Source organism: Sprattus sprattus, assembly GCF_963457725.1.
Source record: "Sprattus sprattus genome assembly, chromosome: 4".
In the NCBI taxonomy this organism is placed as follows: Eukaryota; Metazoa; Chordata; class Actinopteri; order Clupeiformes; family Clupeidae; genus Sprattus; species Sprattus sprattus.
The window spans coordinates 38,178,190-38,196,940 of record NC_137923.1 but is presented as its reverse complement, the minus strand read 5'-3'; the positions used below and the strand labels follow the sequence as shown (position 1 = coordinate 38,196,940).

The window sequence follows — 18,751 nt, the reverse complement described above, 5'->3', positions numbered from 1 at the left end:
TTTGACTTGACGAATCCTCGCACCTTTCCATGACAGGCAATAAGGAAGAACTGATTGGAAGGCTACATCGCCATTTAAACACATTAGTCATGAAATGAATTTATAATACATGATTCATTATACAGCACATCAATGAATAATTGGGGATTGGGAAGGGAAACATCAAAAGCATCAGTGTTGGTGGGGGAAAATGTCTAATTAAAATGCAAATTGTGTGGTCAGAACAGGGGATGCATTAGTGCAAAACTGTCGGGGAGACAATACGACTCAAAGGCCCTGAGCAGAACAAATTGGCCTCGTAGATAGTATTTCTGTTTTGGTTTTCGTTTATTGCTTTCCTGTCACTGAAGACAATACACTGTTTTTGTTTTGAAAAATAGTCTCATCTTGTTTTTGGAAAGAGTAATTGATGGTGTGCTGCTCGAGGCTATAACTTCCACTGCTCTCAAAATTGATGTTGCATACAAAAAAAAAGCTAAGGAAAATACATCTTTGTCCAAATTCAGTTTCTGAAGTAAATGTGAATAACTGCATATTTGTATCAAGTAATACAGACACAGAACTACATGTAATACAAGATTTAGTTACTTTCACTACACCAGACACAGCAACACTTCACAACACCACACAACCACCACACACCACTGTGACTTCACTCCACACCAGAACAGCTCACTCTCCAGCAGACAGCCCGTGGTGATGTGTTTGGCGGTAGAGCACTTGGGTTAGCGTGTGGAGATTTGTTTGCTTTTGATTGGTTTCGGTGTGGGAAAGTGGGAAGAGTTGACATTGGATCTGATTGGATCTCATCATCAATGGCTGTAAACAGCAGCATTGACATGCATTTGTAATGGAGGTAAGAGAAGGGGGAGCGGTGGGGGGTGAAAGGGGGATACCCACGGGGGTGGCCATGTTGACTCCACACTCCTCTCCACCCCTGTGGAGCCAACATGGGGGCGATTACCAGCTATCAGGACAGACACACACCTGACACACCTGTCAAAGAGGACTTAGCCAGAGCACCGATCCCATATTGGTTGGCCTTTGGCTTGAGGCGAGGCAGGATGGAGGTGGTGTCCTCTGTTGAGGGCTGTGAGGCAGAGAGGCAGTGGAAAAGAAAGAGAGAAGCACCCCAGAGGAAGCACAGAAAGAGCCATGAACAAATGAAACAAATGAAGGATGGGAGAAGGCATGAAGATAGAGGGAAAGAAAAGAAGAAAGGGAGAAAAAAAAAGAGAAAGAAAAGACAGAAAATGTGGGGGGAAAAAATAGGAAAGAAAATATTTAGACCCGGAAATGAAGAGGACAGGAAAATGTGGATAAAATATTGCGTATTTTCGAAAAAAGGACAGATCAGAAGTTGCATGAAAGAGAGTAAGGGCGAGCAAGAGAAAGAGAGAGGAAAACAGATGGCGTTAATCTCACAGTACATTTCAATTATCACTCACATTTAGCACTTCATCAGGACACCTGGCACCATTCTCTCTTTCACAGCCAACAAAAACAAACATTTATACTGAATAATTATATATATATTAAATAATTTACGGTTTAAAGAAGATTTTTCACCTTGACTCCTGCTACTCATCTTTATTCATCTTAAGTTCTTTACTGAAATGCTCATTAGGCATTACATTGGCAGCATGAAAACTCTGGCAGGTATTGTATTAGCAGATTATAATAGGGAACTTGAGGTTACTCTCAGAAGGTACAGTCGCTTTAGTTGAACAATGAAACATTGCATCTCACTTCAGATGCACTGAAATGAACTGTGAAGGTTAGACCTCATTGGAGCGATGTGAAATAAGTTCTCAGCTGAACTGAGAGTGTCCAAGCCCTGCAAGAGGAAGACAGTTTAATGCCCTTGCTCTTGTATTTGATTAATGTCTGTTCATTCCTGACATCAAATATGCCCCAAGGTGCAGCTTAGAGTGGGGGACATATTCTGCATCAGCAGCTGATTTGTTTCAGAGTAACGCGCTGTTTTGACCAATACTGATCAGTCCTACCAGGAGAGGGTAGCCTAAGATAGCCACACATATGTTCACATATACGTTCTGTATATTTGAGGACAACCATTGTTAAATGTGGCCTGAATATGGGAATAATTTCAATGTTGATGGCATTTGAAATTACCAAACCAATCCAAAGGCAGGGCCTGAAGGAGGGGTAGACGTTAAGGACACATAAATGTGTTGGGGATGGATAAGACTGGAGGTGTAGTCTTGTTTTCGACAGGCTTTGAAAGTCTGCAGACTTTGAACTCTCGTCAAAAAGTTCTGAACTCTCATCTGGCTGTGAGAGACTATGAAGGGTGGTGGGTCGCAAGAGGGAGTGCCATACTGTAAAAGACACTTACATTGATTCCTTCCCATGAGACCTCATCACCACCCTGCTACAGGGAGAGCAGGAGAGAGAAAGGAGGGGAGAAAACACGAGAGAATGAGAATGAGGGAAGCTATGGGTAGTAGTTTTAGCCTGGTAGAAAGAGAATGGTATGGGCTGGGAGGGAAGAAGGGAATAAACTGCTGATAAAAAAGCTTCAACATGTAGACCTGTCCACAGGGGACGGAACCAGGTGCCCAAACAGGAAGTTAAAATAGGAACCAGGTTAAAAGGAAAGGGTGAGGAGAAGGAGAGATGAAGGTAGGAGGCACTGAGGACTTTGTGGCAACCAGGACATGCCGAGAGGATTAAAATTAGTATTAGAGGATTGTGGTGAAATTCACTACAATCAAACCAAAAGTACGGAGCTCTAACGTATATATACACTGGTTCAACATACCATTGTTTAATACGTAGTTGTTGTATGGTGTATGGTGTATGTCAAAGCTGAAGTAAAAGAACCAAATTGCTCCAGCTAAACAAGTATTTATAGTGCTATTGGGATTAGCTAGAGTTTCATCTGCTTCATCTGATTCATCTGCTATTTGCCCTGTCAGTGCCTGACTTTTAAGCATATCGAGTAAACACAGACTTTCAGACTTAATATATTTTTCCTCATATGCAGAAATTTTGCGTATCAGAAATAGCACATCCCGATATATGGAGACCTCATAATTTTTCGTCCCAAAGGTAAGGAAATCAGGGCAACGATGCTGTGCAATAATGCTCTTTCCTCTGGGTCCTCTGGGTTACTGATGCGCTAGTGTTTTTTTTCTTTCTGTCAGGGTGTAAAGTCAGCAGTGAAGTATATAGTGCCTCATATACTGTATGAATGACATACCGAGCACAAGGATACCAACTCATTATCTCTGTGTGTGAATAGCAAGCTTGTCGACACACACAGTAACAGCAGCTCAATTTCTTCGACACCTGCATTAATGGAGGACAGTGGTAGCTTTTTCTGGGGGTAGTAAACAGCCTCATTTGTGCACCGGAATGACACACTGCACCGAGCAGTCTGCGCCTGATCAATAACAGAGGTCAACTGAAGGTCACTGAACCTACTCAGGCACAGCCAGGAAGTGCTCCCCTGATTATTATCGCCACAGCAGAACCTGCTTAATGAGCCCTTCCACTGCTTTCTGGGACTATTACTAGAAATACCAGCCATCGCAACAGTTCTCTCTGGCAATGCTTGTTTTGAAATAACAAGATTTCAAAATCAAATTAAATAATAAAATGTACTGCGTGTAAGTAGAAGGATTGCTAGACCTTTGTTTAAGTGAAAAGCACACATTTTCTGGAAGATATTTAAGGTTGCCTCTTGTTCTGAGATTTCTGAAACCACCCAGTGCTGCTACAGTTCACTATGATCAGATGTGGATGAAATCTAACATGGCCGTTGAATACTGGGACAAATTGCATATGACAGCCGTCACTCGTTAAGCTGCATTGATAAGTAAGCAGTCAACAAAAATTGCAAACTTCCGAGAGCAATGTTCATTGTTTAATGTCAGCTTCCATTACATCAGCATGTATGTGGGAGTAAATTACATAAAAAGCCACAGATTTTCTTAAAATATGAAACGAAATACAATTCAGGCATCTTTCTCTCTGATGCTTTGAATTTCATTAAAAAAAACATGTGGTGTTTTGTGTGCCATTATGACTCATGCACCTTTAGAAATGTTGCCTTTGTCAGAAATCCTGTTAAAACTCAAGCACAGCTGCATAGCCTTGAGAAATCCACAGCCATAGATAGATAACTTCTCCCTGACTTTTTATGATTGCAATGGATGCCCTATATTCAACCGTACTTAGAATTTTATGACATACTGATTTAAAAATATAGTGGAACACTGTCACTTAGATGCATTAGCGCTCTCTAGAGCAGCAGGCACAACTTAGACATTTATCAGGGTCAAATTGTATTGAAGCGCCACCAGGAACCCTGACGTCACTGCCATTGCCCTTGTTACTACCCTTGCAACAGGCCTCTGGGAACCATTTTTGGGAAACTTTTAGCTCAACACGCTCCTGACAGCTCTGCCAATATAGAAGGTCTGCTCTGTCCCTCTTTTCCAGAAAGCAGCTGAGTGTTAAACGGGAGTCCCCCGAGATCCCAAGCAGCCCAGACAGCCTCACGCCAGTGTGGACCTGGGAGACTACACTGTCCAAGCCAAACTCATCCATATCTGAAACAAATGAACACAGATAAATCCTGCTGGCTTCTCACCACAGAAGGGGAACTAGAGTGGAAATGGATTCTTGAGACACGAGAAGGAGTCAGGTGGATGCCACATGGTGTTATGTCGGGGGTGGGGTGGGGGTGGGGGGGTGTAGAGAGTGGCTGTCATACAGTCGGATAATGGTCGGACTCGGGGGGGGGCTAGCATCTCGAATGGCCTTGGGTGAGATATTCAATACTGCGGAGTCGAATGCAGGCATTGTATCATCAGGCTTTCAGTTGAAAAGCTACACTTACAATACAAATCGCCCATTGTCCCTGGCATTAGTGAGCACACACGCAAGCGCGTACAAACACACACACACACACACACACACACACACACACACACACACACACACACACACAGTGAAAAGAGCAAACAGTTGAAGAAAATCTATGCTTTTTAGTTCTACTGAGGATTGTTTGATTCTGCTAAGATCTATATGTAACTAATATTGGCTTACCACGGATAAGGTTATTGGCAGTCAAAGTAAACACGGGTAAGAGTGCAGGGGCATTACTATAGGCGGTGCAGCACGTGCGGTTGCACCTGGACCCGTGGGTCTAGGGGGCCCGTAGCCGCGGCCCATAGACATATTTATGTCAATTTAAATAGTCTGAATAGCCAAGTTGCATTGCCAAAAATACTGATGTAGATCCATATACAGCGAAGAAATTACACTGACAAGTGCTTTAGGCGGAATAGGTGTGCAGGAGGAGGTGGCGTGGAAGCGGCGGTTACAAACAAGAAAAAAAAGGGTACGGGACTGTAAAATGTTTTGGGAATTACTGCCTTACGCCACTGACTAGGGCCTGTCATAATAGCGTGCACCTGGGCCCGTCGTAACTACGTTACGTAAGAGTGGCATTGGTGTGGGGCAACCTGTGATAGCTGTGCTAAACTGGCAGTGCATTCATAGTGTGAAATTATGTCATGAAGATGTGGCCACTGCAAACTAAAATGATATTGCTAAAGGCGTCATGCTACTGATGTCTCGTGTATCTCCTCAACCCACTCTCTGATACCCTCACTTTCCACAGTCAATAGACTCCCACAGTGAACTCTGAGAGTTCAGAGTGTATTTGTGACTGTGGTTATGATACCCACACCATGTAGGGCCCCAAATATGTGTGAAGTCCAAAATGTCAGTTCTCACTCTTTGAGTTTGAGTGTATGTACAGTGCCACTTTAAAGTATGTGAACCCCTTGACCACTTAGGAGTTTTCTGTTGTTTTACCATGATTTTTCATTTTTTTCATCACCAATTTTCCATAGAAGGAATGTCAGGTTTATGTTTATCATTTGCATGTACTTTTTTTAGAGGGAATTGTTTGAGTAGCCAAAAGACTACATGAAACATGGAATTAGTCCATTTCAAAAGTAAGTGAACCCCCAGCTGAATTTGTAAAGTCAAGCAGGTAACAGATTCAGTGAAACTTATTTGGGTGCTTAATTAGTCAATTAAGCAAACCGATCATCTGAGACATCCTTAGGGAAAGGTTTGGGCAACACAGATTAAAAGAGGGAGGAAACCAACCAAACTACTGTAGTGCCAAGGTGTACCCACACAGATCAACAATGCCGAAAGGAAACGAGATATCCGAGAACATCAGGAAGAAGGTTCTGACAGCCCATCAGTCTTGGGAAAGCAATAAGACCATCTCCAAAAGATTCCAGCTCCATCCATCCATCCAAGACAAATAATTTAGAAATGGAGGGCATTCAACATGACCGCATCTCTGCCTAGAAGTGGACGCCCATCAAGACCATCACCAAGAAGCACCAGAAGAAGAATAAATCAGGTAAAAGTCAACCCACACATCACCTCTAAAGAGTTTCAGATCTCTCTGGCAGCATCTGGGGTAAATGTACATGGGTCTACAATCAGACGAAAATTGAATAGACATGACATTCATGATCGGGTTGCTAGAAGGAAGCCTCTGCTCTCAAGAAAGAACAAAACTGCCCGTTTCAACTTTGCCCGAGAGCACTTGGATAAACCAAAGGCCTTCTGGAAGTCCCTTCTTTAAACAGATGAGTCCGAGATAGAATTATTTTGTCACAATCAAAACCAACAATTTTCGTCTGATTGTAGACCCATGTACATTTACCCCAGATGCTGCCAGAGAGGTCCGAAACTCTTTAGAGGTGATGTGTGGGTTGACTTTTACCTGATTTATTCTTCTTCTGGTGCTTCTTGGTGATGGTCTTGATGGGCGTCCACTTCTAGGCAGAGATGCGGTCATGTTGAATACCCTCCATTTCAAAATTATTTGTCTTGGATGGATGGATGGAGCTGGAATCTTTTGGAGATGGTCTTATAGCTTTCCCAAGACTGATGGGCTGTCAGTACCTTCTTCCTGATGTTCTCGGATATCGTTTCCTCTCGGCATTGTTGATCTGTGTGGGTACACCTTGGCACTACAGTAGTTTGGTTGGTTTCCTCTCTCTTTTAATCGGTATGGCCCAAACCTTTCCCTAAGGATGTCTCAGATGATCGGTTTGCTCAATTGACTAATTATTCACCCAAATAAGTTTCACTGAATCTGTTACCTGCTTGACTTTATCAATTCAGCTGGGGGTTCACTTACTTTTGAAATGGACTAATTCCATGTTTCATGTAGTTTTTCAGCTTCTCAAACAATTTCCTCTAAACAAGTACATGCAAATGATAAACATAAACCTGACATTTCATCTATGGAAAATTGGTGATAAAAAAATGAAAAATCATGGTAAAACAACAGAAAACGCTTAAGTCCTCAAGGGGTTCACATACTTTCAAGTGGCACTGTATGTAGGTATGTGTATGTGTGTGTGTGTGTGTGTGTGTGTGTGTATGTTTGCACTCACAGTATGTGTATGTGCATGTGTGTTTGTGAGTACATCATGCATGTCTACGCCCGCATCTCTGTGTTTGTTTGAGTGTGTGTTTGTGTGTGTGTGTGTGTGTGTGTGTGTGTGCGTGCGTGCGTGCGTGTGTGTGTGTGCGTGCGTGCGTGCCACCTACCTGTTCCCCATCCTTCCGTACTGGAACCGCCTCCGCCGCTACAAAAGGAGGAGAAAGAGCGGGAAGGGGGAAGGAAAAGGTGAAAGACAGGCTTATACAACCTCTGCACACTGGTGCCAGCTGAGCACAGCTGACAGCACACCCATACATTTCTGCTGACATTCACACAAAAGGACTATAATTAGAATAATTACCCACACCAACTGTTAACGCTCTGCAAGGAACCTTCTCTGACACTCGTGTGAAGACCAAGCCAAAAGGGAATCAAAATGATGCGGTACGCTTCCTCGTGGCAGGTGTCATATCCGTTGGTTATTGGCAGCTCACTTGATATTAAGTAATTGTATGGTGCCAAATGCACTGAAGACTAATAGATTATTAAATCCAAAACCATTATTATAGCCTCCTTAATCAATCAGAGTCTAAAATTGTATTCTCTCATGAATACAATTAAATTCTGTCCTGAATTCCTTCCCACTATGACATGACACCAATTAAATTGTTTCAAGAACTTTATAATGCAGAAATATAGGAAAACATTGGTAACCCATCTGTAGTTACATCGTAACAACTTCTGTAATTACAATACTCCTATACTACTTTGAAACGAAGTGTTAAATATTTACCTCCTGTGTTAAGACCTGCTGTCACATGTATACCTTAATGCATACCTGCCATCACAGTTACACTGTATCATTTCACTCACTCCAAGGCTACTCTGGCAGATGGGCCACCTTTTTCAATCAGGCTTTACTCAAGATTTCTTCCTGTTACCACAAACAATCCTCTTGCTATTTTCATTGTGTGATTGCAGTTGCAAGCCTATGTAAATTGATTTGAGACTATGATTATTTTCAGCGGTATTGAAAATTGAACAGGACATTTCAAGGTTTTTTCTCTGAAATTGTATGCACAATCCAGTACTTTCACCCACAGCCTACAGTTTGTAAGCCTTTAATACATACTAAAACATCACATACGAAAAACTGATGAACAAGTGAGTTGCTGCTTCCCTTAAAAAAAAGTGTTTCATCATGAGGGTGGATGCAAGAGTCATACTGTATATCACATACCACGAATGTGTACACTGTATAGTGTATGCATATAAGCAGTCGGCACAACATTACTGACACAGATTAATGCCTATGGCATTTAATATGGAGAGGAAACTGGGTAATGTAATGTCTTTTTTGCCCTGAATCTCTGCAGGCTGATTTTAATCAGTGGAAAGCTTAATTGCATGACTCGCTCTCAGTAAATACAGGCGGTGAGTAAGGCCTCAAGGCCATCGGCACACCCTAGAGAGCAGGAGAAAGATGGAACCCTGGAGAGAAAGAGACCTAAACATGAGAGAAAGAAAGATAGAGAGAATAAGAATGAGAGAGAGACAGAGAGAGAGAAGGAAGCTGAATGAATTGTGAACGGTAGAGAAATAGCAGAAGCAGCAGGCTGTAATCCTTGGCCACCAGCAGTGATTTGGTAGGTAGCACATGAACTACAGAGTCAGGGTAAACTGATGAGTTTGAGCTGCAAACGAGCTCTGAACATCAGTCGTGTGAAATGCTTTTTGTTCCCACACACAGCAAGCATAGACATACCAGACAGCACCATTAGAGTAACACACTGACAGTGAACCACAACAGACCCAGACCTGATGGGACCCAGAACCAAAATAGTCAGCATTCCTTCCTATGTCTCATGATTTTTGCACAGCAATATGCTCTATCCAGTATCAACTTATCAGCTCTATAACTCTCCACAGCCTTTTCTCCCAAACAAACCTGTCCCGCCAGGTAACAACGCTAGGCACACATACTGACATGCCTGGCAATCATGCAGATGGCGGTGCTGTCAACGTGCATCCCACATCGTATGCTAGTTCAGTCACACAGACTTCCAGAGAAGAGACTCTACCCTGCACACACACAGTGAGGGGCATGGGGGCCTGAGAGCCCGGTACATCACATCCTCTTAGGCCATGCTGGGGCTTGCCTCATTAGTCCTCGGCTAATGGGCAAGGAACCTGCTGGTCCAAGAGGAGGAAGACGCAAGAGATGTGGGGGAGGGGCAGGAGGTGGGCAGGAAGGGTCTACAAAAATAGAGGTGTGTGTTTGTGTGTGTGTGTGTGTGTGTGTGTGTGTGTGTGTGTGTGTGTGAGGTGGAAATGCTGACTGACAAGGCAGAGGTACATCTGGCACACAGATCGGCATATATTGCCCAACCCATCCATATTCATTTCATCTTTTCTGATGATCGATCTATGACTGCGTGTAAGGCCAACTGTAATGTATGTACGACAATAAAAGGTTTTCTCTGACACTTAGTTTCTGTGCTTATTGGGAACAACAAAAAACAGTACGTTTATTAAAATTAGATCACAAGTAAGGATTTCTGTTTTTGTGGATGGAAAACACATTTGTAAATATTTGTGGATCATGGTACATGCATTTACAAATACAATTGAGACATAATTCTCTCCATAGTTAAGGGTGGGGTTTGTTTCTTTGCATGAGTGTGTGTGTGTGTTGTGGTGTGTGTGTGTGTGTGTGTGTGTGTGTGTGTGTGTGTGTGTTTGTGTGTTTGTGTGTGTGTGTGTGTGTGTGTATGTGTGTGTGTGTTGGGGTGGGTGGGTGTTAGTGGTGCATCAGTGTGGAGAATTGGGCCTGACGGGTCTCAGAGGCTGGTGCCGCATTGGCTTTGGCTGAGGGGCCCGACGAGTCGTCCTCGCTGAAGTGAGGGAAGCTGTGACATGTGGCCACACAGAAGAGTGAAGGGGAGTGTGTGTGTGTGTGTGTGTGGGGGGGGGGGGGGGGGGTGGAGAGGAGGAGGAGAGAAGAGGAGCTGTCTCACCTCACATCCTTAGCCAACACCCTACAGATAGAGAGAACACAGGACAGAGAGAGAAGGAAGCGGAATGGATTGTGAAAGGTAGAGGGGGATGGAAAGAAAGAGGAAGACAAAGAGAGATAGAGGTTCTTAGGGTAAGTTAAGGAAGAAGGAATGGGATGTCAGAGGTAGAGAGAGAAAGACACTGAAAGAGAGGAAGTGGGGGCCAAAATGAGATTGTGAGAGAAAGGGAGGAGGAAAAAGGGGTTGGAGGAAGTGGGAAGAGGGTGTCAGAGGTAGAGAGAGGGAGAGAGAATAGGAAAGAGTGAGGAAGAAAGAGAGAGATAGAAGAAAGGAATGACAATAACAGTCTGGCAGACTTACAGACAGTGAAGGGAGAGAGTAGGGAGGGAAATGTGTGTGTGTGTGTGTGTGTGTGTGTGTGTGTGTGTGTGTGTGTAACACAGTGGGGTGACAGGAAGAAACTGAGCCAGACAGACAGACAGACAGACAGACAAACAGACAGACAGAAGACAAAGAAAGCACAACACAGACAGAAAGGGATGGCTAGACACAGTCTGGGAGGGGTCAGAGAAACAAAGAGAGAGAGAGCGAGCGAGAGAGAGATTGATAGAAAGGCATATATAGAGGTAGGGATGACTGGAGAGAAGCGTGAGGAATAGAGGGTGCCAAAGAAAGAGAGAGGAGAGGAGAGGAGGACAGAGAGAAGAAGAGAGGAGAGGAGAAAGAGGGGAAACAGACGGATCCCCCAGAGGCCAGGCTGAGTTAGGTCAACAGTAAAATTATCTTTTTTTTCTTCTTTCTCCCCACTCTCAAAAACGGGAATTTCTGCAGTCACTGAAAACTGCCTCTGTCATAGTCCTGGGGGAAATCATTTCAGAATGCAGTGGTGTACCAAGGGGATGCCGCTTGTGGATAAAACGTGCTCAAAGGTCCATTATAATCTCACTCACTCTCGCTCAATGTTCTCTCGTCTAAGAGAGGAAAAATGAAGAGAAGGATGCAAGCTAAATGATCTCTAATACGTCCTGCTTGATGCTTAGACTTTCAACTCAGATCCCCCAAGGATGCTGCGAAAAGTAATTGAGAGATAGCTTATTTCATTAAAACACACTGTTTTTAAAATACATCACCCTACACATTCTATGTATTGCCTTAAGACAGTAAACTGAATCATCATTATGATGCATTTTTTCACTGAATGTGAACTTCATGTTTACTCTTTGTCTGTCTGTCTTAATATCCACCTCTTTTCCTGATGCTCACCATTTTTCTCCCTCTTCTCTTTCTCTCTCTCCCTCTCATCTCTCATTCTCTTATGCTCCTTCACACCCCTTCATTTGGCAGGTCAATCACTCGATGGATGCATGCCTGTCAGTCAGTGTATCGACCAGTCACCTTGGGCCCTGTCACTCACTCAGTGAGGCGTCGACCAACAGATACATGATGTGTGACTGTGTGACTGTGTGTGCGTGTGTGTGCGTGTGTGTGTAGGAGCTTATACGTCAGCACACACAAGAGTGGGTGTGTGTTTGCACTTGATTGTGTGTTTGTATGTTTATATTATGTGGGTGGCAGTGCACATGTTTTGAGGATGTTTATTTATTCATTGGTGTGTGTGTGTGTGTGTGTGTGTGTGTGTGTGTGTGTGTGTGTGTGTGTGTGTGTGTGTGTGTGTGTGTGTGTATGTACAGTATGTATGTATGAAAATATATGTGTGTGTGTGTGTGTGTGTGTGTGTGTGTGTGTGTGTGTGTGTGTGTGTGTGTGTGTGTGTGTGTGTTGTGTGTGTTTGTGTGTGCGTGTGTGTATAAAACACTATTATAACAGCAAGCGCCGTTCTGTTCGACAGGGAATATCCGCCTGTCTGTCCGTCAGCACATTTAATGAGATCGATAGCAGAGGGGAGTGCTGGAGTAATGCAAACCTTCAGCAGCGAGCAGCTAGTGCCCACACCCAGGGCCCAGTGCCTACCCTATGATGCCCCAGCGCCCAGCGCCTAGCGCCCAAACAAACAAGCCTCGCCGTGACAGCCAGAGCAAACACACACACACAGCGTCAGCCAAGAGCAAGGCCAGCAAGACAGTACACATAAACACACTATGACACACAAATGTACACGAACACATACACACAAACACATTGTGACACACACACAAACACAGACATGCACACATATATGGCTAAATCATTTACGCACAGCCAAGCAAACACACCTCCATACACACTCAGACGCGTACACATAAACACCCCCCTCCCACCCTATCCCCCCCCCCCCCCCCCCCCCCACACACACACACACACAAGTTAAAACACACACACACACACACAGAGAGAGGGTGTAAGTCTAGCCATTCCAGAGAAAGCTGGAGCTGATGCTCTCATTAGCACACACTCCCAGTGGTGCTTCCACACAAATGCACAAATACATCTTTTGTTTTCATAAACATACTGAAGGTCAGCTGACCTAAACCGAATCATGACTCATACAGTACACTCTGTCAATTATTTTCACCACTGAGAATCGTGCAATGGAGTGCAGAACAATAACAGTTACACAATGTCAGTGGTACACAACGTGTGCTTACAGATACAAATAAAGCTTTGTAACATTATTTTTTAAACTGTGCCTTGCTATACATGCTGCTAAAGCACAAATAGCTGCTTTACATGTATTACATTACATGATATTTAATTACATACTTTTCAGTATTTAAGCCTTTTCATATATTGGATGATGATATTTGATATTTGTACAAGTAAATAAATTGTGTTTACCACAAGCTAGTTCCAGGTAGTCTGCGAGATCTCAGCGGAGCAATCTACATCTAATCAATACTGAGTGAGACATCTGGATAGACACTCAGAGAACCTAGATGTTCATACGTGTGAGTGATGTTCTAAACAGAATTACATTTGGAGAAGAAATTCCCATCCTGAGCCCAATAACGCCCCATTCCTAGTCACCATCACCTAATCTTCTACTATGGTATAGTATGACCTTAGTATTACTCACCATATACAGTATATGATTACAATATGTCAATAGATCTCAATGCATCCAAATGGTTGCTATTACAATCATCTGCATACAGATGTATACAGAGATTGATAAATTAGTGCAGGGGTCTTCAACAGGGGGTCCGCGACCCCCAGGGGGTCCGCGGAGGTACTGCAGGGAGGGTCGCGAAATCTTTGGTTGATAAGACAATTTTTTTTAATATAAAAAAAAAAAAAAAAAAAAAAATCCACAAATTTTAATGTCTTCCGAATCAGAATTGCATTTATTCCCTTTAAATTTACATTAACATAAATCCAACATATTGTAGCGAACGTTTAAATTGATCGAGAAGACGTTATCTTTCAGTCCAATCGACACATTCAGCTACCCACAGGAGCTCTCTCAAGCTGGGCACCGGTTCACTCACAGCACCTTTCATGCAAATACGACAAGCACAGGCACTAGCAGATCGCGTCTCTGCTCAAGTCTAAAGAGCGCGAAGATCAAAAATAAAAGATGGCGGACCAAACTCCATAGCTGGTCTTGTTTGTACCTATAAATTGTTAGTTTGACATTTTTTTGCTTCAATTAAAAAAAAAAAAAAAAGAGAAATAGACACTGCACAAGGTCAAAAAACATTAATTGTAACTGAAAAATAAGTCTGACAGGATTTGCAAGGTGTATGAGCCCCCTAGCTAATGTTAGCATGCTACTACCTACAATCTTAACAACTTGCTAGCGGTGTGATTGGTTTGTTGACCTGTCAATCTCACTATAACATCTATGTTGTCAACACAACTCCATGCGCCAGACTCCTCCTACGTCATCCGTGTCAGTCAGGAGTTATTGAAAAGAAGATACATCTCACTAATGTGGGAGGATGTGTGCCATCGACAGATGCTTGAGGATTCACTGTCCCTTTTTTATGTATGATGAAATAAAAACATATATCTTTGAATTATTTTAATAAGTTGTTATTAATTGTTAGCTCAGAGTTGTTTGCAAGATGTTTGTTTATAAATGGCAGTGGCACGGCCACCCTGTACCTTTCATGTTGTTAAATGTTAAATTAAATTCAATGTTAAAAAATGTTAAGTTAAATTTGTTGTTCAAAAATGTTAGGTTAAATTCAATGTTAAAAAATAAAAATGTTAATGAAATGAACCTTTGTATTATTTGAATAGCTTAGTATTGAATACACAATAACAGGGTAGCTATGTTTATTTGGCACTAGGCCTAGTATATTATAAACAACATTTTATGCAATTTATATAGTAGGGGGTCCCTGCTCATCTCGCCGTCAGTTTGGGGGTCCCTGGCCTGAAAAACGTTGAAGACCCCTGAATTAGTGCATATATTGTGTGTCAAGTGTGCCGAGTGGACTGTCACTACTGTTAAAAAGTTTTAATTTGAATTGGTGTTTTCCCATGTATGCAGTGCCTCTGAGACCGAAGTGAGAATAAGCGGTGACAGCATTGCATTGGCACATTAGCATGCTGGAACTGACCATCCCCAGGAATAGTTTCAGGGCACTCAATGAGCAGAGATGAATAGAGACTGCGTTGTCTGTAAGTTGTCTGGTTTCCCTTTGTGATCGCCTGGGCCTCAATCCAGGCACAGTACTGCCTTGAGACACGATGGATAGAGTATAGGCAACAAGTAATACAATTAACCCTGAGAGTGTGACAAAGCTCATTATCTAGCTATCCAAACTGAATGTGAATGCTGTCTCTCACAAAATATTACCTTTTTAAAATTAAATAAATGTCAACAAGTTAAAGCTCATTACCTAGCTATCCGAACTAAAGGAGAATGCTGTCGCTCAAGGCTGTCTCTAACAAAACATTACCTTTTTAAAATGAGATAAATGTGAAAATAATCAGTGACGGTGTTATTCTTATCTTAACGCAGTGAGGGAGGAATAACAACGACAATGCCTGAAGGGCAAGTCAAACTGTTAGGATGATATCTCCCACTTAGCCTCAAGACTGTAGAGTATGAGGATGTGGTAAACGACTGACCCATATTTACTTTAGAGAGCGACTCTCCACTACAGCATCCTCCCATCCAGCCCTGGCTATTTATAGCCACGTATGCTAAATATGACACCAATGACACACACATACATAAAAACATACACACACACACACACACACACACACACACACACACACACACACACACACACACACACATATATATATATATATATATATATATATATATATATATATATATATACACACACACATAGCTTATTTAGCTTATTTCTTCATTTAGCTTATTTCTTCACAGATAATCAGCTTGGTTACCCTAGTTGCACAAGCAGCTTGTTCTTCTTTCTCCTCTCTGGAGCTGTATTGCTATATGTCCTTTGCCTTTCCTTGTGCGGTTTGTGTGTAACCCCCATTGTCCAACCTTATGCTTTCCCTGGGCTTCTGGTGTCTTGTGGATATTAAGGGAAAACAAATTAGACTAAAGTGGAGCCGGCGTTTCATTTCCAGCGCGTTTCTCGTTCACTTCCCACTCTGTGCTTGCCGCTTGCCGGTTCAATGACACCCAAAGGTCAAATCCACTCACAATGATTTATATATTACTGGTTCAGACAGCGAGCCACACCAGTTAACCAGTGAAACGTGGCACTAATAGCGGGTACAATTTTTAAGGCTTTCCCTTATGGGGGTTGTGTGGTGATTGAGAAAGGGTGGGCAGGTTTTATCTCATGTGAGAGGGAAGCTTCAAAGCACCCCACCAGCCTGCAAATCCCAGCCTGTCCTCACTCCCCTAGACACCCCAAACACCCCTCCACCCCCAACCCCATCTTTTGTCTGTGATCCGAGAGTCTGTGGCAGATCAAGCCTTGCACCAGACCCTTTCTCTTTCCAAAGGGAGCAGGTGTCAGAGGCGTCTACTCATTCACCGTTACGACAGCCGTCAAAACGTCTCTTCCCAGGTATCAATGGTTTTCTTTTTTTCCATCCCTCCTACGTGCAGACGCCGCGGAAGCCGCAAAAGCCTTGCAGGCTTCACACACACACAGCGTTTGCCAGCGGCACCGTTGACTTTGCAAAATTTGAACTACATGTGTTCACACCTGGGTTTGCCTACAAGGCAGCCTGAGAGTGAGTCATCGGACGCAGGGCTCTTCATGATGTGTGTGTGTGTGTCAGAGAAATTGAGGAGTGGGGTTTATGCTCATTAATATAAGTGTGTGTCACTGTGTTTTACCCAAATGCATCCTGTGTGACACATACACACACACACACACACACACTCACACACACACACACACACACACACAGAAGCACATACATACAGATGCATGCACATCAGTGAGTGGCTGCTATTTTCCACCCAGGTGGTGTTCGTCATGACCTTAGCTCTGTGTCAGAGCTCCGTGAGGGGCACTTAACGGCTCTGAGCCTTTCTGTCATCCGCTGCTGGTACATGCCACCTCCCTGCCTCCCTGCTTTGTGTTCGTCTCTAAAGGGAAATTCAGGGAGTCTGCTTGTTCTTTCTCTTCTTCTGTTCGGCTCAGTTCTTTGCGTCTTTTCCTCTGTCACTGTTTATGCGCGCAACAGTGCACTGTGCAGACACTGCCAATGATAGGGAGTAAGATCTTGCCAACCTCTCACGCTCACGCTCTCCCTCTTTCTCTTTCTCTCTCCCTCCTTGGTCTTCCCTTTATGTGTCTTCAGCTGTGTAAACAGCCTCTGTTCCTGTGTGTTTCTCAGTCTCTGTGAATCTTCTGCTGTTCTTCCTTCTCTTTCTGCCTGCCTCTCACTCTCTCGTGCTATCCTGCTCAGATGTATTAGGATAACGAGCCTGGTGTCCACAGATGGTGTTCACGGATTGCTTTCAAAACAAACCCACTTTCTCACAAACCTGACTACCAAACCACACACACACACACACACACGCGCGCATGCAAAACCATGCAAAATGTCTGTCTAGCCTTCCGGGCGCACAACGTTAGCCAAAAGGTTTCCATAGAAACCAACACATCCCGTCTCCAGTGAGAGGGCTACAAGGCAAGCCCCCAGCACCCAACCCCCCCCCCCCCCAAATGGAAACGTAAAGCAGCAGATTAGAAAAGGAAACAACGGTGTCTTACTGATGGTCCTGGAGCCGATGCAGCCCATGGTGTCTCAGAGACGGCCCGTCAGCAAGCAAGGGAGCTCCTCTCTTCCGCTGGGCATTCTCTCTATCACTCTCTCCCGCTGCCCTGTTCGCTCTGCGCTCCGACAATGCGTGTGTGCCTCGCTCTCGCTCCCCTCCTGTCTCTGTCTCTTTCTATCTCGATCGCTCGCCCTCTCCCTCTCTCGCTGGCAAGCACACAGACGCTCGTGCACACCCAGCCACAAAGAGGGGCTGTGACACAGGAGTCACATACAGTGAGTCAGTCAGTAAGTCAGTGTGTCTGAGGAGGTGAACTGATTTTTTTTAAATGCTTGAATGATTCTTGATTCTTAAATTATTTAAAAAAAAATATTTAATGTCTCTCTGAACATTTAAGTATTGCTGGGGATGACATTGAGAATTAAGAAATACAAAACTTAAAATATTCTTTCCCCATTATTGAGTTCTTTAAGCCTTGGTCATTATGTCTCGAAGAGACAGTATTTATTGCAAGATCATATTTATTCTTGCAGTTAGTATTGAATCACTTTTTCCTTCTTTCTGTCTCTTACTCTCTTCTAAAGAAACTGATTTCCCCAGTCTACCTCAACCATCCCATCTTTTTTCAAGCAGAGGTGAGGCGTGGATGTGTGTGTGTGGGGGGGGTGTTTGTGTGTGGTTGTGGATTTGTGTGTGCGCGCGCGCGCGCCCATGCAATATGCTTGAGGACAGAAAGGGATGGAGAAGCCCAGTGATTTCTCCGTCATATGCCGGCTAGGAGAGAGGGATGGACAGAGGGGGAAGAGAGAGAATGAGGGTAGCAGAGAGGAGAAGAGATGAAAGGAGGAGGAGGAGGAGGAGGAGAGGGAGTGCTTTGAGTCATGTTCAGAAGGGGCTGAGAAGAACAAATTAGTATTCTAGGAGGAGGGGAGGATGGGGGGAGGGTGGAAAAGAGACAGAGGCAGATAGGCAGGGAGAACATGCCTCTGTGTGTGTGTGAGAGAGGGAGAGGTAGGGAGAGAGAGATAAGGAGAGAAAGAGAGGGAGAGAGAAAGAGAGGACAACCAGACACTGCACCATGTAGTGGTATTAGGGGATGGCTATCTAAATTCACAATTGGCTTGGTTTGACAGAAACCAACTGAAGGCACATGCTGCTATT

General features: G+C 43.7%; 1 protein-coding gene across 1 annotated transcript in view; it reads right to left on the bottom strand.

Annotated features, from left to right (window-relative positions):
• The window catches only part of fam131ba (family with sequence similarity 131 member Ba), a gene marked incomplete at both ends in the record, with an annotated part of 24,137 nt that extends 6,524 nt beyond the window's left edge, over positions 1–17,613 (bottom strand). The window contains 4 exons of the mRNA XM_080836306.1: positions 997–1,090; positions 2,360–2,395; positions 7,624–7,661; positions 17,586–17,613. Of these exons, the coding sequence (XP_080692432.1) occupies positions 997–1,090; positions 2,360–2,395; positions 7,624–7,661; positions 17,586–17,613 (196 nt within the window). The remainder of the gene's footprint in view (positions 1–996; positions 1,091–2,359; positions 2,396–7,623; positions 7,662–17,585) is intronic.
• Positions 17,614–18,751: the final 1,138 nt, after the last annotated feature.